The 27,990-nt window shown below is 37.6% G+C and overlaps 1 protein-coding gene across 11 annotated transcripts in view; it reads left to right on the forward strand.

Moving 5' to 3' along the window:
* The window catches only part of LOC134224978 (solute carrier family 12 member 7), an 848,828-nt gene that overhangs the window by 767,794 nt on the left and 53,044 nt on the right, over positions 1–27,990 (forward strand). For all 11 annotated transcript variants that reach the window (XM_062704686.1, XM_062704688.1, XM_062704687.1 and 8 more), the window contains one exon: positions 7,854–8,069. In XM_062704686.1, the coding sequence (XP_062560670.1) occupies positions 7,854–8,069 (216 nt within the window). The remainder of the gene's footprint in view (positions 1–7,853; positions 8,070–27,990) is intronic.

A 27,990-nucleotide genomic window follows, 5' to 3' on the forward strand; every position in this document is an offset into this window, starting at 1 on the left:
AAAATTAATTTTCCTCGCGTCGGAGTTTGGAATCGACTTCCACTTCAGTCACAAAACTGTTCGACTTTTTTCAAAATTGCATGGCAGTGTGATGCTTTCTACAAAGTGACAAAAGGCTAGTCATTTGTACCGTTTTGACTCAATTCTCCGAACACTGGCGTTTTAGCGCTCCAAATCATAAATTTCTATTGGTTTTAGTTGCGGAGGATTAAGATTACAAACCAAATCATTATCCTACGGAGAGAATTACGTGAAAAACATTGAAATGGTCATTCAAAGGCTAGTGTTAAGAGTATGAATCATGTTCGGAAACTGAGTAAAAACGATATTTCCGAAAAGCCGAAAAGGTCATTTGGCCGAAAGGGTCATTTGGCCGAAAAAGTCATTTGACCGAAAGGGTCATTTGGCCGAAAGGGTCGTTTGGCCGAAAGGGTCATTTGGCCGATAGGGTCATTTGGCCGAAAGAGTGATTTGCCCGAAAGGGTCATTTGGCCGAAAGGATCATTTGGTCGAAAGGGTCGTTTGGCCGAAAGGGTCATTAGGCCAAAAGAGTCATTAGGCCTAAATGGTCATTAGGCCAGAAGGGTCATTTGGCCGAAAGGTTCATTTGACCGAAAGAGTCATTTGGCCGAAAGAGTCATTTGACCGAAAAGGTCATTTGGCCGAAAGGGTCGTTTGGTCAAAAGGGTCATTTGGCTGAAAGGGTCATTTGGCTGAAAGGGTCATTTGGCTGAAAGGGTCATTTGGCTGAAAGGGTCATTTGGCCGAAAGGGTCATTTGGTCGAAAGGGTCATTTGGCCGAAAGGGTCATTTGGCCGAAAGGGTCGTTTGGCCGAAAGGGTCATTAGGCCGAAAGAGTCATTAGGCCGAAATGGTCATTAGGCCGGAAGGGTCATTTGACCGAAAGGGTAATTTGGCTGAAAAGGTCATTTGGCCGAAAGAGCCATTTGGCCATAAGAACCATTAGGCCAAAATGGTCATTAGGCTGGAAGGGTCATTTGTCCGAAAGAGTCATTTGACCTAAAGGGTCATTTGGCCGAAAAGGTCATTTGGCCTAAAGGGTCTTTTGGTCGAAAGGGTCATTTGGCCGAAAGAGTCATTTGGCTGAAAGGGTCATTTGGCCGAAAGGGTAATTTGGCCGAAAGGATCATTTGACCGAAAGGGTCGTTTGGCCGAAAGGGTCATTAGGCCGAAAGAGTCATTAGGCCGAAATGGTCATTATGCCGGAAGGATTATTTGGTCGAAAGTGTCATTTGACCGAAAAGGTCCTTTGGCCGAAAGGGTCATTTGGTCGAAAGGGTCATTTGGCCGATAGGGTCATTTGGCTGAAAGGGTCATTTGGACGAAAGAGTGATTTGGCCGAAAGGGTCATTTGGCAGAAGGTTCGTTTGGCCGAAAGGGTCGTTTCGCTGAAATGCACTGTAAAAAATGAGAAGCACGAAGTGAGTAGTGAGACGTCTCTAAGTAAAAAAGAATGAGGGCGTAAATATGAGGCGCTTCCGAGGGCGCTTCAAAAAAATGTTCTTAAATAGCGTCTTTAAGTAAAAGAGAATTAAGGCGTAAATATGAGGCGCTTCCGAGGGCGCTTAAAAAAAGTTACACAAATAACATTATATAGGCACTAATTTTTACTCCCGTTACGTTAGTTCGTTGACGTTTGTTTATTTACCAACAAGTGTTCAATACATCATGGCAAACTAGATCAGTTCCAATGTTTTTCACCTCTTGAATGTCAAACTAGGCGGAAACTCACGCCACCATTATCGTGCGCAAAATACTGGATTATTGTCAGGGGGATTTTGTTCGGCCAAATGACTTTCGGCTAGATGGGTTTCAGCCTAATGGTTTGTTCGGCCTAGTGGCATTCGGCCAAATGGGTTTCGATCGAATGGGTTTCGGCCAAACGACCCTTCCCCGTTGGAAATAACTATTCTTATAAATATACTGATTTTTATTTTATTTTTTATTTTTTGAGACCAAGGTTTCAAATAGATACTGTTTAAAGAAGTTTTAGCGCAATTCGCAAAACGATTTCTTATCAACAATTTACCTGGAGCTAACTGCCAATCAATCAATTTTTCAAAAACTTTTAAAAAGGATTTTAAACATCAAATTTACGGTCTATGAGTGTGAAAAAATATGTTGTAGCTCAGATAAAGCTGTTCTATCGTTTGATTAAAAAAAATGAACATGTTTTTGAAAAAAAAATCATTGACTGGCTAGTGGGTTCCTGCGGTTAATTCTTATATTTTCAAAAATATACTACCGCGAGAAGAGCAACGCCACGACTATTAACAGGTACGCGACATTAGGCATAACTACGTTTGACACAATTTACGTTAGACATAAAGGAAGCAAGGGGTAATAAAAATGTCCACTCTTTATTATACAATTCTCCGAATTGAACATTTCTTCGAAAATAACCTTTCCACGAAAATATCATTTTTCCGTAAATATTTCCATGGAAATATGTTTTCGTGGAAATATAATATAAATAGCATTCGCCTAAAAATAACATTTTTCCGAAAATAACATTTCCTCGAAAATAGCATTTCTCCAGAAATATCCCTTCCTTGATAAAAATATTTTTTAGCTTCGTGGCCGTGCGGAGAAAACTTTTCGTAAAGCGGGAAACTCTCCACTGGTGCACTGGGTGTTGTGTAATTGTCCTGTCCGTTGTCTAATGTTAGGTGATAAGTATTCAGTCTGTGTGACCTCTGGTCAAAGACGATGATCTTGCTTTCGAAATAACATTTGCATAACATTGTGAGAAAAATGGGACAGTCACAAAAAAGCACCTGATGCACTTTTGCCTTATACCGGGTAAGCTCTCGAATCAACTCTTAATTGCAACTAAACATGCTACTCATGTTTACTTTTCGGGGAATTGTTCCATTCGAGGAAATTAGATTCGGAGAATGGTTTATGGAGTTTGTTTCTATTCATGAAAACACACATCTTCTCTATATGTGACAGGGTTTGATCCCGGACATTATCTGATAGCTTTCATGTCCTACGCATCAAAAACAAACTAAGGACTGTTCAGTTTATAAAGATGGCACTTTGTATTGTCGATGTTTTTTTGAAACCACAAGCTTTTTCGAAATCTGATTTCTTTCCGTTGAATATATTATCTGACCTTCTAGAAATAAAATCCAATTATCAACGAAGAAATTCTAACTAAGAAATTAGGGATTTTCATAACAAGCTCAATTAATTGGATTTTCAACAGCTCTAAACGTTTATATTCCGTTTTCGGGCTGCCACAGGCTTTACTGTTTCTAGATATCGACAAATCATTAACAGTGTGTTTCTTTCTGATCTTCTTGATTTTGTTGACATGCCGATTTACAATTATTTTACGAACTGTAAATTTTGCTTATAAAAAATTCTCTTGGAAAGCTTATGTTTACGCGAAATTTGAGAAGCTTTGACAAAAGGCCCCATTTTATTGGATCTAAACTGTTTTATCTCTTTTCAAAAATTATAGTTCATTTACTGTGTATTATAATATACGATAAAGCAAACTCCATCAATTGCGAAAAAGTGCTAACCGCGGTGGAGGTTGGTACTCAGATTCTGATGGCTTTTAGTAGTAAAAAATCATTTTATTCGTTTCAGTTTGGTTTTTAACAATGTTTTTACATTTTGAGTGTTCGGCCGATTTGGCCCTTCAGCTCTAGTTTTATATTTTATTTATTTCTAAATTATTACCTTGATTTAAAATCGAATATTTCATAATGGCCTTGAAGTGGCGCTGGCTTTTATAAATTTGATAACCTAACTAATCCTACACTTATACTACTATTTACAAAATTTGATAACCTAGCGTGGGAACAAATCCCGAATCATGGGTTGCTCCGAGGTTTGGCAACGGACCCTGTACTTCTCCTTCGACACCTCAAAGCGTTCATCGAGTGTTTTCATCTCTGCCAGACGATGGACCTCAGAATTTCGAGTCCTGGGAGGGGTGTTCAAAATCATCCGCAGGAATTTGTTCTGTACTCGCTGGAGTTTCAGATGATGAGTATTGGCGCAGCTCTCCCAGACCGGCATGCCGTATTCGATCACAGGGAGGACGATTTGCTTGTAGACAGCAAGCTTATTCTTCAGGGACAATGACGGTTGATCAGAGGGTACAGCCTCAGTTTAAACAGAACGTTACACTTTGTCACCGTCTTGTCAACCTGTTGCCGTAAAATAAGCTTGCTATCGAGGGTCAAGCCAAGCTAGTCAGCAGTATCGGATCTGTATCTTTATCAAAAAACAACTTACGCAGTCTGTGCTCTGGGGCCCCACATTGAAATCGTTATAATTTTTTTTTTATTGTTTGGCCAATTTCGGATTTTTGGGCAGTTTCGAAAGATAATTTAATCATCTTTCAGGACGTTACCTAAGATTGATCATAAGTGGGCGGGTACCTCACGGGGAGTTTTTTTTTTGTAAATAAGGGTACAAAAACAGTGATTGTTCATGCTTATTAAGGTGAACCCCACTTATATGAAAAAATTAAACTCATTTTTTCGAGACATATACCCTCTGAAAACTATGACTTTTTTATTTTTTGACGAAATCACTCGCAGTTTTCTGGAGCCTCTTCATAATAAGGTAAACATTGAACGTGTTACTAATAAGTGGCATTGAATGACTACAGCGCCACCTGGGAGCAAAAAACTTTATTTTCAGAGGGCATATGTCTCGAAAAAATGATTTTGAATTTTTTCATATAAGTGTGGTCCACCCTAATGCTTATTTTACTTATCTTAAAATCCTACCCATTTTGAACTGCATCTTTTCAGAAAGGTTATGCAGGAAGGCGTGTGCTTTCACATGAGGCATTGGTTATTTGAAAACTTGGCCGCTAGATGGTGGTACAGTTCGAAATGGGTAGGATGTTCAGATATAAGCAAAATAAGCATCGTCGTATCAAGCTAATTGCTTCGCTAGTAGTAGTAGAGTTATTAGTATAGCTTTCCATTGGTATACAAATGTCAGCATAAGGTCAACTAGGGCCAAAGTTATGGACCAAAGACGAAAGGGTGCCCACAACCGAACCTCTTCCCCTATCATTAGAATGAATTTTCAAATTTCTTAGATAGACAAATAGGGCTGAAAAAGCCCTAAGAAATTATGTAAAACTAAGAACGCTGTGAGATTCTATTCGAGGTTATTTTTAATCGTTGTCTTGAATTTAAACTCATCTACAAATAGATACACTATCCAACAAAATTGAACTTTTTTTCGCTCCCTTCAACCATTTTCAATGTACTCAATAGATTTTTTACTCTGAATTCAGATTTTCTGTAACACGTCCAGTTTTTGAGATAAACGCATTTTAATTCACGAAAGTACGTATTTTCATAGAAATTTGGTTTCTCTCCTCTGCAAAGCTGAATTTCGGCTCCTCACTTTTAGAATAAAGTTTGAATTTGGTGAAATGGGCCTTGTAGAATACATGTGGGTTGTTGGATTTCATTTGGCACGTACATTTGTTGTGAAAAACGGAATTAAATTTACAAAAGTACGTATTTTCAATGAAATTTGGATTCTGTGCTCTGTAAAGCTGAATTTCGGCTCCTCACTTTGGGAATAAAGTTTGAATTTTGTAGAATGGGCCTTGCAGAATGCATATGGTTGGTTGGATGACATTTGGCGCATTGATTTGTTGTGAAAAATGGATTTTTTGGCTTTACAAAACAGAGAAGCCGAATTTCTATGAAAATACGTACTTTTGTGAATTTAATTCCGTTTTTCACAACAAATGAACGTGCCAAATGAAATCCAGCAACCCACATGCATTCTACAAGACCCATTTCACCAAATTCAAACTTTATTCTGAAAGTAAGGAGCCGAAATTCAGCTGTGCAGAGGAGAGAAGCCAAAATTCTTTGAAAATACGTACTTTTGTGAATTGATTTCCGTTTTTAGCAACAAAAGTAGGTGCCAAATAAAATCAAACAAACTTTGCATCATGCAAGGCCTATTCTACGATATTCAAACCTAATTCTCAAAGTGAGAAGCCAAAATTGAACTCTTTCAGACCAGAGAAACCAAATTTCTTTGAAAATACGTACTTTTGTGAAATAAATTCCGTTTTTCACAACAAATGAACGTGTCAAATAAGATTCAACAACTTACTTAGATCTTGTACGATTTCTTCTATATAATTCAAACCTCTTTCTTAAAGTTATAAACCGAAAACCAGCTTTACAGAACAGAGAAACCAAATTCCCATAAGAATACGTAGTTTTGTAAATTTAAACCCGTTTTTCTCAAAAACTGGACGTGTTACAAAAAATCTGAATACATGACTGAATTCAGTGAAGAAAAATCTTTCAAGTACACTGAGAATCGTTGAAAGGAGTAAAACACTGTTGACTAGAATAATATAAATAAATAAGAATCTATAAAACGATGGGTTCTTGAACAATAAGAAGCAGTTTTTGTCAAATAAAGTCGAAAACTTGTTCCTTGGTAATTTTCTATCTGAGTTGATCTCAGTTGAGAGATTTATAAAACATAATTAAAAAATTGAAATTACAAAAATAAAAATTTTTAGTTGCCAGCCTGGTAAAGTTATGATCAATTAAAAAAAAAGTTTTAAATCGAAACAATTCCCAACAGATTTGTTGTATTTGCCTCTAAAAAATCGAAACCATGACATTGAAATTAGTTTTAGTGAACAATTTTGAACAAATATCGATTGAGATTCTAGTCTAAAAAAAACTATCTTGTTTTCTTTATTCCCATTTGCGCGTATTGTTCCAAATGTTATGAAAATCAATCTGTAAGAAGGTAAAATCACGTACTGATTCGAGTTGATATGCTTCTATCTTTTTGTATGTCTGTTTTTTTTTCTGACTAACGTTTACTGCTTAAAATCTTGAACAATAAAAATAGGATATTATACAATAATATAGCTCTTTCGTCAACTTTAAGCGTTTCCCACGAATTTCCTAATGGGTTGTTCAGAAACGATCTAGTTTAATGATGTTGTAGTTTTGTGTGAACTTAATTCCAATTACTGATGAAAGGCCTATATTGTTGATGCATTTAGTGACACATTATTGTTGTAATAGACACTGAAAATTCGTCAGTAGGAGTACGCGATAAGTGCAAGCAAACGATTTATCCTCGTCTATCGAATTTTTAGTATCTTATTAAGTATCAGCTTTCCCTATCCTGTTTTGATATTGAACGTTATAGAAACTTACATAAATTACGACGGTATGTTGGCTTTAAAAGCGATTACAAGTACAAAATCTTGTTATTGAGATATTTTCTCCTGATCATTTTCATGGTTTCAAAGATTCAGCATGACATAATTTATGTAACTTCAATAGCAACTTTGTATGAGTTTGAGCATGTACTAGAAAACTAATTTCAACTATTTTCACTTCAGATAAATCCCTTTACACTTTTGATTTTACCAATAAATAATCAAAGAAGGAAGCAAGATAGAAAGCGTGTTTTCCAACACTTCCTAAAATAGATTACTTCGACCAAATTTAAGGCGATTGGCGGTTGCAGTCTGTTGAAAGTAGTTGTAGCGAAGTTACGTCTACTATTCGAGGTGTCGTTGTGAATTATCGTGGAAGGGGGGCTTCCGTTGCTCACCAGTAATAGTAATCACAGTTTATAACTACTACACTACACCCACAGTAGTAGACGTCACAAACCTATAATCCTTAAAATGCCCAATAAATTATCTACAGTTTGTTTGACACGATTTTTAATTTGATAGATTTCTTCCGGTGATTCATGTTCCTAATAAACTACCGCATGAAATAATTTCAAACGACTTTCCGAGCTCTTTATCTAACAGTTTACATTCTCCCATCCTCCGAAAACAGATCTCCGGCAACATCGACATCTGGTGGATAGTGCACGATGGTGGCCTTCTGATGTTGTTGCCGTTCCTGCTGAAGCAGCACCGCTCCTGGAAGAACTGCAAGATGCGCATCTTCACCGTCGCCCAGATGGAGGACAACTCGATCCAGATCAAGAAGGACCTGAAGATGTTCCTGTACCATTTGCGAATCGAAGCCGAAGTCGAGGTCGTCGAAATGGTGAGTAGCTTGAACTTTTAATTGATGGTTAGTAATAGGATTCTGGATTCTGGTTTCTAAGATAATTGCCACACACACATTTATGTAAGCACAATGTCGGATATACAGAATTTACAATAGCTTAGATAAGATGAATGCCTCTTACGACAACGTGGAAATTGGTAATAATAATTGATTCGGTTCTCATAAAACAGTTCAACTGGATACCGTATTTTTATCATCCAGAGCCAAACTATAGAAAAGCGATAAAAACACTTTCGTTTCATAATTATATACCTATCATATTTACATTAATATACGTACACCATATTGATATAAGAAACAAATTGATAAATTCACGTCGAAAGCTAAAACTAATAACTAATCAAACAATTACGACTATTTTCCCCCAATCTTGATCGTAGTTGCTATGTTCGGAATACACATTTCTCGATAAGAGTACTCTTCTTACATAGCGAAGTTTTTATTGTCCATTTTATGAATAGTATGGACATAACAAAAACTTAACTTAGAGCCATATAAAGCCAGTCTCATGACAGGTACTGTAATAAATCATTCGCATAACTTGCCTCATTCACATGATAAATGTTCACAAAAGCTACCCATATTCATACGGAAGAGTTGTTTCTCACAAAACAGAAGAAGCACATTGTTGGCGTAGATGGGTCCTTCGTTATAATCGTTGTTGCTGTTGTTGATGAGAATACCAATAAACGGAAACTTCCCGGAAGACAGAGCACACAGCAGCAGCGCGCGACGCTGGGTGACGGTGGTTATTATAATTGAATTTTCAGTACCTACAGAACAACGCCCACAAACTTCTCGGGCATCAAAATCCTCTGGATTCTATTTTTCCGCTGGCGCGCTTTCCATTCACTCTTGGTCTGTTTGTTCCGGTTGGTCTTGCTCTGAGGTTCGAAACGTACAGCGAATCAAAAGACCAACCGACCGGCAGACAGATGGCTCGCGATGATGTAGAATGGACGGCTACTGTGCTGCTGCGCGACGCCGGCCGATGGGGAGGAGCGCGGTAGGCATTCGGCCGGGGACTGTCGGGTCGCTTGATCCTCTTGAACGCCCCGGACGAAAAACTGTGCAAACATTTTATTTTATGCGATGTGTACCAACTCATGTTATTGTTTCATATTTCACCAGTAGGGCGGAAGGCTTTGCTTTTTTGTTCGGCTTTCAGCAGCACACCGATTGGCCTTGGGAGCTTTGGACACGTGAACGGGTTAACGGGCAACATATTTTCGGAATTCAATTAAATTGGTTATTGTACCTGTGTCGATAAATTAAAGAACTGCACAGGTAAATATTTATGGAAGGCATTTTTGATCCGTTTATTGTTCTGGGGACTTGAAACAATTTTCAATTCAGAATGTAAATAATGTACTTGACAGGGCAGGGCTACAAAATCAATAATGGATAACAAAAAACTTCAAATTAAAAAAATGTGTTGATTTATTTACCTCGTTATGCCTTTCAATTAATCAAATAGACAAATCAATAACAACACCAGCCTCGTTCTGACCCGTGACCATAAATTAGGAAAAGGGCATCAGCGTGTTAACTTTAAAACACTTCGAAACCTCATTTAATATATAAAAATAATAAAACGTTTGTGCATTTGAAAAAATCATTTTTTCTGAGGTCGACCATTACGGCCTTGATCAGTTTTGTTAAATCTGCTATTTTTATCACAGTTCTTCATCGTAAATGGTGCCATCTAACTTCAGATCACTGTTTTTCGATATGTCTCCATACATTTTACCATACAAACTTCCAATGATTTTAGCACCACCTAATTGTTGATCGAATTGGCTGAAATTTTTCCCAAAGCATCATGGCATCAAATGGAATGGAATGAGAGGGCGGTCCATAAAAAATATTATTTGAGCCACCTTTTGAGACAGAGGAAAGCTCTGCATCGCCATAAGCGCAGGAATCCGGAAAGAAATAGTATATGAACATATTCACATATGAGTTTTCAGAACATTGTAAATTAATGTCCAAGTCGGGTGGTTTAATCCCCGGAAATAGGCAATTAACTTTGATTGAACTACAAAGCTATGTTTTTATCACAAAGATCCGAATTTTGTTTTCCAGCAACAAAAAAGAAGATAATTTTGTTGCTAACTTTTCATCCCGTTATTTTGCATTATCTCAACAGCAAATTTCGGTTTCATGCTAGGGACACGGCAGGTATTTCCGTCCATCGTCATAGGGGCTAAAACCATCGAAAGTAACGTCCATTTGCTAGAACTCCACTATAGCAGAACGTATCTTCTGAGCTTACAATTTGATACGGATGAGTTTGTCAAAAAAGTGTCTCTTTTATTGGCTTTCGAAACTATGACGAAAAGACGAAAATGCCTGCCTTAACCCTATCACAGTTTCTGCTTTTATAGATTCGAGAATCTAACACTGAATATAAAAATAGCATCGTATTTTCGGAAATATCAGAGCCTGTAAGGCAAATTTATCCTGTTATCAGGGATTGAATCCTAAAGAGAAATAACAAGTCTCTCCCTTATCATCTCTGTATACGTATATACGATATGTAGCATACCGTGAGAGACTTTTTTTGCAAGCTGTCATGATAGAGAACTGATTTGGGAGGCTATACCCCATGATAAATTTCTTTTAGAAAGCTCCAAATGCGGGGAGCACTGGCTCTGATGATGCATTTCAACATGTTTTATGCTACGTACACACCAGTCAAGCAGTTCGACGAACATTGACTCCACCCCCAAGAAAACGCTTCGGTTGCTGCTTTGTTGGAACGTGTGTGAAGTTGTTCGAACAACCATTTGACAGTTGGCGGCTCGGTTGGAAAAAATTAAAACGGTTTGATTTTGGTTTGAGTTGTCGGGGGTGGAGTCAAGGTTCGCCGAACAAGTTTGAGCATTTGTAGTGAAGTTGCACTAACCCCCATATATTTTTTGTTGGTTGGTGCTCAAGTTGGCGCTTCGGTCGTTCGTGTGTGATATTGTTGGTCGAATAAATTGATTGTTCGTGCAGCTGTTGGTAAAACTTGATGGATGTTTGAATAAACGAGAGGTGGAGTCAATGTTGGTCAAACTGCTTGACCGTGTGTACGTTCCATTACACAGCTGTGCAGTAACCAACACGAAAGGAGCAGAAACAAAGCGAGAATCACCATTTTTCTGTGGGAGCTGCCTATCCGATTCTGTTTTTTCGCACTTGTATACAAGTTTGATAAATTTGTTATCATGCCTTGTTATGATTCGAAACAGTTTTTGCCTCTCCTTTATCGTTGTTCATTATCTATTGAGAGCGATTTCTGCAAAAAGTATATTGTTAGGCGTTGCTTCTCTGGGCATATAACAGAAAACGCATCGGTGAGAAATTCTGAAAAGCCGCATTTTGTTTTCGATTTGCCCAACTTGATTGTTTTTCTTTACTTCTTCATCTGTATAAAATACATTAAATCCATACGCATTTTGCGTGCTCTATAGTAGTGGATTAATCTCTTAACTATTCGATATTTATATGGTTTGACAAAAAAAACTTTCACTTATAACAAACATTATTCCACATACGTTTTAGGATTAATTTATGTTCTTTCTTTAAGATTACGTCCAAGCTTCAATTCAATAAAACAGTGATAAGCACTTTCCTCATTCTGTACCTAAATCAGAAGCAAAATGAAATCCATTCAAGCTGAAGGCAAACAACCATTGTCATCCTACATCACTTCCGTCGGCTCCGGAAAAGCTTAATTTATCCTTTTTTCGACTAGGCACAAGCACACCCGAACCGTAACCAAAGTACCCGCCTATCTTCGAGGAAAAAAAATCCTTTTCTCCACTTCGCGTTATTATTAAGTGTGCAAACCGGTCCCCAGTTCGTGTGGGATAAGATGATCTATTGTAATCCGGGGGTAAATTGAACGTTCGGAGCAAGTTGTATTCTCCTTTCGAAACCACACAAGCTACTTTTACATTGTATAATGTTTGAATTTTTCAAGCTAATTTTAAGTTATTATATTAATAACTGGCATTATTTATATCAAGAGCTGGATCAAATTGAAAATGTGTAGCCAACAATATTTGGGATAAAATCTAGTTGCGTGTAAACGCACGATTCGGGAGAAGTACTTTTCAAAATGTATGCTGGACATATTCATGAAAATGTCTGCTACGCTGAGAAGCATCTCTTGCCACGGGGTTGATATTACAGCATTTATAATTTATATAATAAAAGACCCTTTTCTCCCCACAGTAGGTTTTATTTTCGGATTTGGAAACTCTTTAAAGTTCGATGGCACAAGGCAAACAAAAACAAATTACAGCGAAAACAGCGTCTGTATCAATCCTAGCTCATCCTTATTCCAATTTTGCAGACATTTTCGTAATCCGAGACGAATTTTCTTTGAGAAATATTTTTTATGTGTCAGTTGTTTTACGCCATTGCCCTCGCAAGCCTTCGTTTTCTGGATTACGTACAATATTCTTTTTTCTGCTGAGATACCTTCGTTCATCAGCTACGCCAACCGCATCATCATCAACAACTTTCATTTGTGGACTTAAAGGGATTATTCTCAAATGATGTCATGTGTTCGAGGGGAAGAGGACTTTAGAAAACGCGACAACCTGTACGCATACGAAAAGTACGTGACCATACGAATAAGGATAGGGTCTGAAAAATGTTGTCATAACATCATTTGTGCATGATCCCTCATTTTTTTGTTTGTTTTGTTTTCCACTTTCCCTGATCCTTCTCTCATCACTTCCGCTGAATGCGCAATCGGAAATTTCTCGTCCATTCCAACCAGCCAGCCAGCCGAAAGGGTCGACCTGTGCAACCACACCGGTTTCCATCTAAATGATAATTTATTCTTGACCCTGACGTCACCTGTGCACTGTTCACCCAGTTCGAACAGTTTGGGTCGGGTAAATTCTTGTAAAAAAAATGTAAGTTTCAGTAACAAGTTTTTATGTCAATCGACTTAGCATAATTATGGTCATTCGTATCGAGGAAAAAACACGAGTTTTGGCGCTCTTTTGACAACAAGTTTTCAACATAATTCGTTGTCTACCGTCAACTTGCCATGTACGCTGTTTAAGAGCATTCAATAATCAAATTCCTTTTGTTAAGAAAATTATGTTGAGCTTTTTAGTGGTATGTCTTCACTTGTCATACACACTCAATTTTTTACCGGGATCTCAGTAAAATGTTGAACTTTTACCGAGTTTCGTACAGCCGTGCCCCAACAAACATGTTTTTTGCCGAGATTTATGTCAAAGTTGCTGAAAATCAACAAATAATTTGCCGAAAATCAGCTAACAAACGACATTTTTGCCGGAATATCAGTTTTTCATTTTGCTGGCGCACGGCTGTGCGGATTTTTGCCGAGCTGCAGAAATAAAAACTAAGTGTGTAAGACGAGTTTGTACAATCCCATTTAATTCCACCACTTAATTGTACCTTGACAGATACGTATTTCGACCTCAACAGTAAGGTGGTCTTCAGTACGAGACACTGAAGACAACCTTACTGTTGAGGTCGAAATACATATCTGTCAAGGTACAATTAAGTGGTATAACTCGTCTTATGACAAGTGAATCAAATTCCTGTTAAGTATATTCATCATCGGTTCAGAGATCTGCATTAGGCCTATTTAAATGCACTACAGGTCGAATGTTCATTAAGGTGGCCCAAAAAAATCTTTTTCATTTTTTTGATGGGCCGCCCTCTTACTTACTTGATACTTGATGGCCTACAGCTCTTCGATGAACCTACGCTGAATGGAGTATCCTTCTCCACTGGACTCGATCCTGGGCCAATCGCTTCCAGTCGCCCTGAACATTGAGCGCCCTCAGGTCCTCTTCAACTGCGATAAGCCATCGTGTACGCGGCCTTCCACGAAGCCTGAGGTCTCTTCCGGGTTCTCTACTAAATATTATCTTCACTTGACGTTCTTCAGGCATACGAACAACGTGACCAGCCCACCGTAGTCTGCCGTGTTGTATAAGCTTAATAATATCCAGCCCTTTATACACCTGGTACAATTCGTGATTCATGCGACGCCGCCAGATACCGTTCTCCTGTTTACCGCCGAGTATTGTCCACAGCACCTTACGCTCAAACACTCCGAGAGCTCTCCGATCGGCCTCCTTTAACGTCCATGTCTCATGGCCGTATAAAGCCACCGGAAGAATCAGAGTAGTATACAGCGCGAGTTTTGTTTTCGTTTGCAGACTACGGGACTTAAGCTGGTTACGAAGTCCGTAATAAGCCCTATTTGCAGCTGCAAAAAAAATGGGCCGCCCTCTCATTCGGTTCTATTTGATGCCCTGATGCTCTGGACAAATTTTTAGCCAAATCGGTCAACGTTTGGGCCTTTAGCACGGCCTTTAGCGTTGGAAGTTTATATGGAAAATGTATGCAGAAAAACATCGAAAAACATTGGTTTGCTTTTGGACGGTAATAATATTCTGTATTGAATTCTTCAAGATTTTTGGTAAGATTCAAACTGTTCTCCAATTACAAAATTTGCGTATTTTATTTCCTCATAGTAAAAGAGAGGCGTGTGATGAAAACTTGAAATTAATTTTGAAAACAGCTTACATTGCTTCATCATACGAACAGGCACCTGGGGACTAATTACTCAACTAGCGATTGCATTATCATCTTGAAAAAGGCATTGTCCATTCCACACCGAAATTACCCCCTCCTTCCCTATTGTTTTCCTTGCTGTAGTTGCTGATTCATTCACACTTAATTCACTCATAATCGAAAATTAAACGAAACATCGCACAGTGTTTTTTAAACCCATAATTCGTGATCGAAAATGTTGATTATAGAGACTGTTTCAGTATGTTAGGCTCCATATTCTGGAAAAAACAAATTTTATGGTCAATTCCCTTAAAATTGAGATGATTGTGAAGATACATCACACCAAAGACTTCGAGAAAGTTGTAGAAAAAGCTGCTGTGAAAAATTTTGCCATATAAAATTTAGGTCTGTCTGCTATAGAAGTCGAGATATGGGTCGTTATTTATGAACGACCACCAAAAATCAGATTTTTCACTATAAGTACTTTCGTCAATATATTTTTCAGATTTTTCAAATGTTCTACAAAGTTGTCCGTCGCGATAAAAAAAACACAAACCTTTCGAATACAGTTTCTTTTTATTTTCAATATTGACGAAGTTATTGAGGATTTTTGGTTCAAAAATAATTATTTTGTGATTAACTGCATACATTTAGAAGCAAAGTTGGGCAGTATTTTATTTAGATAATGGGAAGTATAACTCAAGCACTAAAGGATGCATTGCAACACATATGTGACATAGCTTGCCGCAAGTGCCGTATGGATATATTTTTATTCTTCTTCTCGTTATATATAAATATGAATTGGTGTGTATTCTGCATAACTCAGAAACGGCTGGATAGATTCTCTTCATTTCTTCAGCAAATTTGCTCATCAAAATGTTCATCAAATATTTTCTTATGTGAAAACCCCGGCTAAAATATAAAACAAATTTAAAAATACAGCAATTCCATGAGAAATTATTAAAAAGGGGAAGGATCATTTGGCTTTCATTTGGCCAAAGCGTTTGCTCTAACAGGCCGTTTGGCCGAATAATTTGTCTGGCCAAAAATGCCGTTCGGATGAAATGGTCGTTTGACGGAAAGGACTAAACGACATTTTTAGGCAGATGAGTTCCAGCCAAATGATAAATTCGACCTTGTGGCCTCCGCAATGGCGAAAACCATTTGTTCGAATGCTACTTGGCCGAATAACATGTTAAACCGAAAGTCATCTAGCCGAATTTCATTAGGCTGATTTGAACGTTAATCCAAAACGGTTATTATGCTAAAATGGTTTGGCCAAAAATGCCATTTGACCAAAAGCGACATAAAACTGAAAGGGAGAAAGCAGGTTGTTTGGCTGAAATAATTGTTTACTCCAACAGGTCAATTTGCTGAAAATGCCGTTTGGCCGAAATAGATGTTTGACCGAAATGGTATATCGTTTGACCGACAATATCGTTCAACCTAAAAGATCAACCGTCTAAGACGAGTTAAGTACTCTCCATTTAATTCCACCAATTATTTTCGAATCTTTGCAGATACGTATTTCGACCTCAACTGTGTGGTCGTCTTCAATGTCTTGTACTTGACTCGACGAAATACGTATCTGCAAAGATTCGAAAATAATTGGTGGAATTAAATGGAGAGTACTTAACTCGTCTTAGACAGTTGAATACATTCCACTAAAAGAGCTGAATATATTTTTCCGAAAAGATCATCTGGTTGAAAATGTCGTTTGGTAGAAATGGTCTTTTGGCAGGAAGAGCCATTTGGCTCTAAAATGTCCTTTTCGCCAAACATTTATGTGATGTGTGGTCTTATCGACTGTAGGACCCGTTCGGCTGAATTAGTTTTTCGGCCAGATAACATTTTCGTTCAAATGATATTTCTGGCCGTATGTTCCCTTTCGGCCAGAAGTCATTTTCGGCCAAACGACACTTCCAGTCGAATGATATGTACCGTCAAATCGCTCTTTCGGCCAATTGACTTGTTCGGCTTAATCGCTCTGCTTTTGGCCTAATAACCGTTTCGGCGAAATGGGGATAAAGCTTCACAAATTGATCACATATTGAATACCATCTGCTCCAGAGTTTTCGTAAAGAAATTGAGAGGGCAACTGATAGAGGAGTTTCCAAGTGAACATAAGCTAATTACATTTAGGATTCATATTAGATAAAATCCTCTTTCTACTGTCGAACAAAGAGCTTTACGGGTCGGTGAGAAGAATACGAATTTGCCGATCACTTGGGACGTGAAATTATTACAAGATGCTGTCTTCAGGAAGAAATACCAAGAGCAATTGGCAAGTGTAAGGATCGATATTGAAGACCCGCCAATATCAACCTCAGAAGTGTGGGATCGTCTTGCATGCAAATTACAATCGGCTGCAAAAAAGTCGATTCACAAATATGCAAAAATTCCAAACTCTCAAAGACAGAGATTAGCTTTGGCTAAGCTGAAAAGTGTCTATTCTGGAAAAATCGGTGTCCTTTCAAAAAACGTAAGCTCGAGAACTTTTACGAAGCAGAACGCAACTACAGGATCGTTTGTGAAGAAAAAGAAAAGGAAGAAGAATTCGAGTTTTTCGATAATCTGAAGCGTTTCAAACCTGGAATCGGTCTTGGTAGCCATATGGCTACTGCTTCTGCCTACGCAGGAGGTCGTGGGTTCAATCTTTGTATCTTTCTCTATATTTCTCATGTTCTAGCAATCGCTAGAACTGGAAATGGACTTCCATACCGTTTCGATTTCTATTCCTATACCTTCAACTTCAGTATTCTAACAGTAATCTGCTAGAATTGGAAATGATGATGAATTTGAAATTCCATAAATTGCCTTATCCTAACTATCACATTGGCAGCTCGTTAACCAAGACGGACTTCTGCCTCTCGAACCTAATCCAAAAATTCCAACAAATTCCGTAAGGTACACCGGGGCAAGTTGAAACGGTTTTTTCAAAGTTGAACTTTGAAGTGCTATAAAAAAAATCGCTTTTTAATAAATTTTGAATCCGTTTGCGGTGTTTGCTAGTTCGGGCTAAAGATTATACATAAAAAATAAGCAACCTCACCAAACTTTTTTATAAATATTTTGTATATTGAAATTACTTTTTTATGTGCTTCGTTTCAACTTGCCCCGCGTATCGGGGCAAGTTGAAACACTGCGCTACATACAGAGATAAGCTTTTTTTTCCGTATTAAAATCACAATATATGTACTCAGTGAGACTTAGGATGCATGAGGTTGTAAAGGTGACTGAATTCGCATAAGAGTCCCATGTAATTTTTTGATGATTTTGATTTTCTTTCTAGAAACTAGCTTAAAATTGTCTCCTGTTTAAGAAAAACTGATAACATAGTAGGCTTTCTTCTAAAAATTTTAAAACCAAATCCCAAATTGTGTCGCCTCATCTTGATATTTACTCGCATAAAAGTCACATTCCAGATATTGATATTCTTTTATTAAAAAAATAAACTTAAATATGGTCCATTCAATTGTCTCATATCAATATATACCGTGGGACATCGAAATCCGTACTCTAGACTAGACTATAGAAATCGAATGCAAATGAAATGTTTGTCTTTGACAAGGGAACATTAAAGCTTCTACTTTTGAAGTGTTTCACATTTACACATAAAAACTACGAAAAACATGAGAAAATTATGAATTAAGTCAACTACTCCTGAATCGAAATCCGTCCACCGCGCCCGGATTTTGAATCAAAGGATCATAATCCGTACAGCTATTTTTAAACTAAATATTTAATTTGAAGCAGACTGATTAAACAAACTACCATTGTAAATAGTTCAATACGCACCTTGAAAAGCGATCCCTTCGTTTTGTAGTCCACTTATCTTATGTAATGATTCGCAATTAGCAATTAAAAAACAGTTACCTCTGGTGTAATTATGCTCTACCCGTAGAACAATGGCGGCAGAAACTCCGCGTTTGGTGGGTGGCGACTTGTTTTGATTTTTGTTGTTTTAATTTCAAAGCCTACTTTCCATTTCATTGCCCTAAAAGCTTACTAACAAGTATCTGAATTTTAGAAAAAAATTGCGAGGGAGACGTTTTGAATCGTTGTTTCAACTTGCCCCGCACCACACATTTCTATTTGCCCCGATGGTTTTAAATTGCGGAGCAATTTCAAACGACCGGATCTCCGGATCAAACGAAAACGGATCTCCTATCGATTTTTCATAATCATTATGTTTGTTCAACATTGAATGATTACCTACCGTGAAAATTTAAGGAAAGCACTCTTCCAAACATCATTTTGAGACCTGTTTTATTGGCACGTCAAAAAGTTAGTTCAAATTTTACAAAGGGCGAAAAATAAACATAGGCAGGGATTGCGTTTTTGTAGCTGCAATCTTCCGGGAATGGCAGTCAGAAGGCGCGTTCAGGGGAGTAGTTTGTTGTAAAAAATAATCAGGGCATTGGGTTATTTCCTATCCAAATTACAGCTTCCGTTTCAACTTACCCCGCATTTCAACTTGCCCCGGTGTACCTTATGTACTCGTGGCAAGTGCAGAGGTATATTCGGCTTGCAGTGGGCGAGTGATTGCATCATCATTTCCTCCCCCTTCCTTCCATTGACTTGCATTCTGATGTGGCAGGCGCCAGTATGACTTAACAAATGAGATCACCAGTACTTGTACATTGAAGATGTGTGCTAGTCCCAAGCAAACATCTGTTGGTTCCCTGTGCAAGAACAGCTGATCTGGTCATAATGGAGTAGCAACTACGAGCAGTCAATCAAGCTCAAGCTCAATCTGAAGCGTTTCAAACCTGGAGAAAGGATTAACAGAACATTCAAGTACATAAAAAAGTTCAAGAAAAAGAAACCTTCAAGGAACTTAGACATCTCATTGAACCATTTTCTGGAACCACCATCCATTAACCTGCTCCCACAGCTGATAGAAAATACAAGTCAAGAATGTGATCAAGAATATAGGGCTGTAGGAACGGAAAAGCGGCAGGACCGGATGGAATCCAAGGTGAATTGCTGAAATACGCAGACGAAGGTTCTGGAAAAATTTAAAAATCTGCTGAAACGAGTGTGGATTGAAAACAGCATCCCAGATGGCTGGAGAAAAACTCTCGTCGTTCCTATTCCTAAAAAAAAGGCAACCGAGGAATGTTAAAGATTTCCGAAAAATAGTGTTAGCTAGTGTAGGTTATAAAATTTATGCGAGCTGGCTCCTGGGTAACCTGACACAAAACACAATGCCTATAGGATCACATCAGGCAGGCATTCTTAATCAGCGTCCCACAAAGGATCACATTTTCACAGCGCGTAGAATTCTTGAAGAAAAGTGGAATTCCGGAGGTGATCTTATTGTGATGGCTTTGGATTTAGAAAAAGCTTTTGATAATGTAAGCTTAACGGCACTCCCTGATATATTATTAGCTAAAGGGGCACCAATAGAGATTGCCAACAGAGTTATCAATTGTCTAAATTCGAAAGAACAACAGATTCTATGGAACGACCAGAAAACAGCACCTCAATTCAGATCAAAAGGAGTGAAACAGGGATGTCCTCTTTAACCTTGCGTGTTTGACCTACTAATTGAAGAAGTGTTGATCACGGTGGAAGACGAGTTGGACGGATTTTTAAAACTCAACCAAACAGGACGACTCAAGTTTCCAATAATTCTGGTATATGCAAACGACGTCTTGATCATTGCAAGATCGGTGGAAGAGCTAAACAAACTGCTGCCTGCGTTGGAAAATTACTTGGGGGAAGTGAACCTTCATCTGAACATGGAAAAAAGTCAAATAATGGTTAGAACACCTCTTGGGAAAGCGCCTACAGAGAAAAAAATCGGCGAATGCGTTTTGAAGACATCATCCTGCTTGTACTATTTGGGTATTCCAATCACGGAGAAGTTAAATCACCAGTTGACTACGAGGAAGCGTTCCAAAGATGCAGTCATTGCATCGAAAGTTATCTTAGAGTTTATTAAGGAAAGGAAACCATCTAGAAAACTTGGAACCATTCTATACGAAACTGTGGTAGCCCCAACAATGGTTTACGGAACACAAGCAACCGTACTTACAAAACGTTCCCGGCAATCTCTACGAAGATATCAGAAGCAAATATATGGTCAAATAGAGGGAATGTGCAAGGAAGACAATTCTTCAAATACCTGTGACGGACCAAGATCTATTACAAAATGGATACGAATTCTTTAGCTCAGGTATTGGGGACACATAGTACGAAGACCAGATAATCATCTGCTCAAGCTTGCAGCTGAATATAAACTACCTCACAGGAAACGTGGTCGACCAGCTTTCACGTGGTGGGACTCCATCGCCGACAGTATGTGGAGGTTCGAAAACATAAGTGTGGATGAATGGTATGAGTTGGCTGAAAATAAAGAACTATTCGAAAATAAAATGAAAGAACTATACAACTTGCCAGAGTCAGAATCAGAGGATGAATGAGTATCGATAATTTTTATATAATGATTCAGTTGTGGTATTATGTTTAATCCTAGAAGCTTTATGTCCTTTATGTTAATGTTGAACTATATAAAGATTATTAAAAGCTAGGCCGTAAATACTAAACATTTAAAAAGTGTTTGTTTTTCTCTATTTGGTGACGTTGACGTATTTATCCAAGGTATTTACTCGCACTGTTTTCGGTCCATATAAAGACTATTTCTAGATCGTTGCTCATTAACCTGATGTGATTCAATGGATTGGATCTGGACTGGATTCGGAAGGCAAGACAACATCGAAGTGTGTTTCTCATACCTACGGTGCATCGATTCAACCGCCAACGAACAACAAGGAGACGCAGTTCATCTGATTCATCTTTACGTCGGTCCTGCTGCACCTGATATATGTTTACTCCGAATTCCTACCCTACTAATACAATCCCTGTTTTCCCGTAACATTTATGAGAGGTCGTAGAGTTCTCTGCATCTCTCTCAAGTAAATGTTGAACTAACATTCCTTTCCCATCCTCACCAGTTGCAAGGACGTGGCCCGGACTATTCAGGGCTGTTGGAACAAGTAATGTCTTTGCCTAAGAGTTAATAATTAATCCCAAATTATTACCTATTTATCCAAAAACGGGTGGAGAGTTTGATTTGCTCTTAACAATGGTCTTGAGTAGTACCACCTACGATATTCTGCAACTTGGGCAATGCTAATGCTAATGCTAATAACCGTTTCGACGAAATAGTTCACAAAGCGACGAGTAGACACTTTTATGTGGTTATACAGAGTAACATTGCCAGCGTCAAACAAAATCTGATAGAACTCCATTTTAGAGAATGGCGTTCAGATTCGAAACCATTACAATGATCCGAATCTATTATATATATAAGTGAATGATTACTTTTAACAAGAACCGGTTTACCAGATTTGCAAATTGAAAAAGTTGTCTAATTTGTGTGGCAGTGAAATAGCACTTGCTGTTTATCAAAGTGCAAATATTCAATGGCTTTGAAACTATCGAAGTAACTGGGCATAGGCATGCTCCTGATAGTCGAACTAAGCATAATCCAAGTGGAGGGGGTAATTGTTTGTCAGTCACATGAGCTGAAAGGCTTCCTGGAGACTCAGGGTTGTTTGTTAACAGAATAAACTACACATATTCATCGACAGTTTTAAAAGTAATTAATACTACGCACCACGTGTTCGGCTTAAAACGGTATTGCCTGCAGCGTTGGGTAATAGCACCAACTGTCTGCGAAGTGAGAAAATCCCAACCTTTCTACACGAAGCCAGTTTTTTTAATGAGATGCAAACACAAATGCAAAAAACCCAGATTAATCCACCTAGCGCTGATGGTGCCTTTCTCGTTTCTTTCGAGTGAGTAATTTCTACGCACTTTTGGTGAAAAAAAAGTATTTTGATCATAACTTATATATAGCCTATAGCCTATAGTCCGATCCGGCCAATTTTCAACAGGAAAAAAAGGGACCGGATTCTGCATCGAATGCAACTTCTTGCGAGCAAATCGGCTGTGAGATTTTGAAAAATGTATTTTAGCCATAACTCCGAATCCCATAGTCCGATTCCGCCATTTTCAATACGAAACAATAGGACAAGTTTCTGCGTTGAATGCAACTTGTTGCGAGAAAATCCGTTAAAGATAAGTGCCTGAAAAATGTACTTGTTTATTATGTAAAAAAATGAATTTTGGCCATAACTTCGAAACCTATAGTCCGATTGGGCCAATTTTCAATACGAAACAATTGGGCAAGATTCTACGTCGAATGAAACTTGTTGCGAGTAAATCAGCTAAGAGTAAGTACCTAAAAAGTGAGTGAGAATTTTTCTTATAGAAAAATATATTTTGGCCATAATTCCGAAGCCCATAGTCCGATTGGGCCAATTTTCAATACGAAACAATGGGACAAGATTCCGCGTCGAAAGCAATTTGTTGCGAGCAAATCGGTTAAGGATAAGTGCCTGAAAAATGAGTGAGATTATTTTGCGCACACACATACACACACACATACACACACACATACACACACACGCACACACAGACATCACCTCAATTCGTCGAGCTGAGTCGATCGGTATATAACACTATGGGTCTCCGGGACTCCTATCAAAAGTTCGTTTTTGGAGCGAACATATAGCCTTTACGTATACTTTGTATACGAGAAAGGCAAAAAACACGATGGCCGCAGGTTTCTATACAGATACTTTTCACACATTTTTGACGATTGTGACATGATTTCAAATGTCTCGATAATATGTTCCGTTTTTTTATGGCTGTTGATTTCAAGATGGACCATACCGAATGATAAATTCAATCCAAATCGGGTGAGTAGGAAGGCAATTCTTTTTTGTTCGGAAAACCGGAAAAAAAGCATTCACAAAGACTTATTTTTTTATACATGAAATGACGCTCAGTGTTCTCAGAATATACATCTGTTACAGCCTGCTGAGTTGTTATGCCGATATAGCTACCGATTCAGTCCATTATTGTCTGTTTTTTGCTTTGTAGAAGCAAACTATCAAAATCTGTACGGATAATTTGCAGACACCCTGTAGTGTCGAGATAATTTTCAACCAGAAGATTTGCTATACCGGACCGGGAATGGAACCCAGCCACCCTCAGAATAGTCTTGCTTTGTAGACGCGCATCTTACCTCATGGCTAAGGAGAGCCTCACATCGGTTTCTTATAGAGTGCAGACCTCATGGCAGAATAGATCCACAGCAGCTTGAACAGTTTCGAGGGCTTAAATAATTTCACCTACCGCCAAAAAATCACTCTCAGTGAAGTTGAATTTAGTTGAAACTTTTAATCGATCAGAGTTTTTTTTTCGAACGGCCGCTTTAGCTGGTTTACCCGTTTAAGCATGGATAACATGCAATTCTAGCGTGTCTTGGTATCAGTCACCAATACAAGTTATTTTCTGCATTTAGAAAGATTTTTGCACGAAATCATCTTTCACAGGTGATCTCCGGAAGAGAATTATTACGGCTCGAACCTTTTTCACAATTTATATATTCTCGAATATTCTCGAAGATGTAAACAATGTTTATTGAAGAAAAAGTCGGTGGCCTGCGTAAACCTCCTGTCTCGTCGAAGGGCCGGAAACTGAATACATATTGAAAAATGGAATGACGAGAACAGCTGGTTTAGTATCTATAGATCAGAAGTTCTGATCTCAAGGACAGAATGGTCCGGATGAGCCAAAGCATCTCAAAACCATCATACCATATTTGTTGATCTTCTGGAAGATGTTATGTACATGGATAAATACATATCCAAACTTAGAGTTCGAAACAAAGTCGCATTGTACCTCATGCTCACAAATTCTGGACTCAAGGACAGTTTGGATGACCAAGCGCACCCTAAAAAAATCTTTTTCACTTGTTTTGTCATTTCTCATTTGGTCAGGGTTCAGCCAAATCGCACCAAGCGCCAACGAAAAATAACCGATTTTTCTGCTAAAAGTTTCATTTAGCTACAGGGCTGCCCAACATACGGCCCGCGGGCCGGATGCGGCCCTCGGCTCCTTTTTTTGTGGCCCGCGGCATGTAAGAAAAATAACCTCATAGTCGACCCGTCAATTTTTCTCTCTGGCTCCAGAAGTTTTTTTTATTAATCATTATTCAATATGTAAGTTTTAATTCAAAGCTCGCGCTGCAAAACCATTATTTGAATTTGAAACCAAGAAATAATATTTTACATAATTTGAAATGATTGCATAAGCGACCGCAAGAAACAAAAGTTTGATGTGGAACATCGCGTTTCCAATAAAGATTGATCAAAGTGGTTTATGTCCACGTTGAAAAAAGGAAAGCCGGTTTGCTCAATTTGTTCGGAAAGTTTCGCTTTATTAAAGGAATAAAATCTAAATCCAAGCATTCTAAATATGACATTTGAAAGTGGCCAGGTAGGAAACAAAAGTTGATAGAATTTCAAAGGTTTCAATTTAAATTTCCATTTATTGACTCAAATTATTGATTCAATGGATTATAGAAACATCAAACTCTTTTTACTCGAGCTAATACGAAGTCAGAAAATGCAGTACGATGCAGAAAATGCAATTTACCCAGTTTTGCTGTTAGTACGATTTTGGCAAAACGGATGACATTTTCCAGGACGGAGAGCTTGTTAAGGAATGCATTTCGGTTAATGTTGACATCGTGTCCTAAGGAAACAGCCTCATTCTGTAGTATAGTTTGCATGGAACACGGTGAAGAGTAAAAGTTCTCGCAGAGATTTGAAAACTACGTAACGTGAAGAAGCCGAAAGCTTCATATTCTACACCCAACCAGCGGATGGCAGATTTTAATACAGTTCTGCATAAGAACCTTACAGAAACTGTATAATAATTGGGCATATACAATTTCGGAAGATTTTAATACAATTTGTATTATTTTAATACAATATTTGTATAAAAAGCTTACAGAATTGTATATGCCCAGATTTTATACAATAATTGAGATTTGTTTTTTGGGTGTACTCTCTCGCAAGCGATGAAAATACCATCACGAAAAACGTGGTAAAGGTGGCTGTCTTCATGGTCATTTTTGAATGACAGAGAAATTGGCAGCTTTATTCCCAATGCAGGGAACAACTAACGGGGAAAACCTGAGGGCTGTTAAGACATGTGTAAAGAAACTTTTTTTCTCCTTCGAAAACTTAAGTGACCTTACGATTGATAGAGCTGCACTGCAAAGCGACATTTTCCTGCCATTCCATATTTACCAAAAAAAATCGATTTGCGAGAACGATCAATATTCCTCAAGTATTGACGATCGTTATTAAGACAACAACTTTATAAACATTAGGGAACTAAATCCCCACCAATTACAAATAATGTTGACGGAAATGAAAGGCGAATATGGATACTTGATGATGTATTATTGCGAATTTCATTGACTAAGTTTTGGTATCATCCTTGAGAGATTTTAATCTTTTCGAAAAGAAAATGGCACTATTTCTACAAGATAAAGGAAAACCAATGCCCTAGCTGAATGATTCTGAATAGATGAGTGACTTGGATTTTCTAGCACATATCGCCAAACATCTCAATGACTTGATATCTGGTACATTCTTCTCATCCTGTTAAACACAGTTCATACATATCTGTTCAATATGCTGGTAAAGTAACGAAATTTCTATTTTTTAACATCCGGTAAACGATGTAAATAGATTAATTTAAAGTTGCAAATGGTTCTCTAATGCAACGACGAAAACAAAATAAACAAAAAAGATTGTTTAAACGCAATTAAATCGTATTTAGTTTTTATAGAAAATGAAAAAAAATTGTGCAGGTTATGTACAAAATATTTTCTGGCCCGCCACAAGTGTAAATTCTAAAAATTGGCCCGTGGCTTGAAAAGGTTGGGCAGGCATGGTTTAGCAGATTTAATTGACCGCAAATCGTATCGGATATCCCTCAACCCCATAACTGAGGATATTGTACTGCAAATTTAGGTTTAAATTGATATGAAACTATTTCCGTTGTCCTTGTACGATCAAAATATCACTGATTAATCCACCTAGCGGTGATGATGCCTTTCTCGCTCGTTCAAAAGGGTTGACAAACATATTAGAAAAGTCTTATATAACACTAAAAAGGGCTTATTTTTCACATTTGTGTATGGCAGCTTTACTTTGTACCGTTCAATGCACAAAAACGATCCATAAAAAAAATGAAAAACGATCCACAAAAAAAAAAAATGAAAGACGATTCATAAATAACATCTGAATGTTCCATAAAACACTACCTTAAATCCAAAAAATAATTCAGGAGTATCCATAAAGATTAATTTTAAGATCCATAACTAAGCTAAAAAATAAACCAAATAATTGGAAAATAAGTATGTACCTTCAAATATGATCAAGAAAAACAATATCATTCCTGCTACATATTTTCCCATCATCCATTTGGAAAATGATCCATAGAAAACTACATTTTGATCCATAAAAATACAATTTTGTGCAATTTTTATCGTGATTATGATCCATAACTTCGGTAATATGATCCATAGTTTTGGACATATGATCCATAATATTGGTCATTTGACAAACTTCCGAGTGTTTCTTGTTTTGAAGTCAGAATCCAGCTTAGGCTTCTGGCACCCAATCAATAAGATAGCCTTTTTAAAATTATTGTTTTGAATAGTATGATTCTTCATATAGATAAGAATTCATTTTTTGCTGATGAGCAGTTCCGTTTTTGTCATTGACATTCAACCACTTTTCAACTAAGATTTACGAATTTGATCCGACTTAATAAAATCTAAAGAGAATTCTACTACGGTTGCTTTTCTTTATATGGAGAGCATTTTGGAGTGAAGGTTTTATTAAAATTGATTCATATTAATTTGTTTTTGTATATATTATAATGAACTGATCTAAAATTATTTATCAGATCACTCTGTACAGGTAAACTATCCCTGTACAAAATCTGATAGATTACTCGTGACAGAGCTGGTCTAATACTTTATATCATACTGATTGCATACCTGATATTATTCTATCAGGAAATCAAAAATCGTTGATTGCCTTAGAGTAATTTGTTATGGATTATAGCAAGGATGTTTTCGATCATTTAGTAATATAGGTTCGATAATTCAGTAGTTTGTCAATAACTCATTCCAGAGGTTAAATGTCGAAAAATATCCGCACTAGAAGTCCACCATAAAACACGTTTTAAAATTTAACTTCTGGTATGAGTAATCGACAAACTAAATGATCGAACTTAGATTACTACATGATCCAAAACATGCTTGGATTGTAGAAAAGTTTGGACACATTTTCCATTGACCTGCCAAAAAAAACATTTTTTCTTCAAATCCTTCCGAAACTCAGCTTCTCCCACATAGTCCGAGTGCTATTTGAAATCTTCAAACAGATGT

This window comes from Armigeres subalbatus, chromosome 3 (genome assembly GCF_024139115.2).
Source record: "Armigeres subalbatus isolate Guangzhou_Male chromosome 3, GZ_Asu_2, whole genome shotgun sequence".
NCBI classification, from domain to species: domain Eukaryota; kingdom Metazoa; phylum Arthropoda; class Insecta; order Diptera; family Culicidae; genus Armigeres; species Armigeres subalbatus.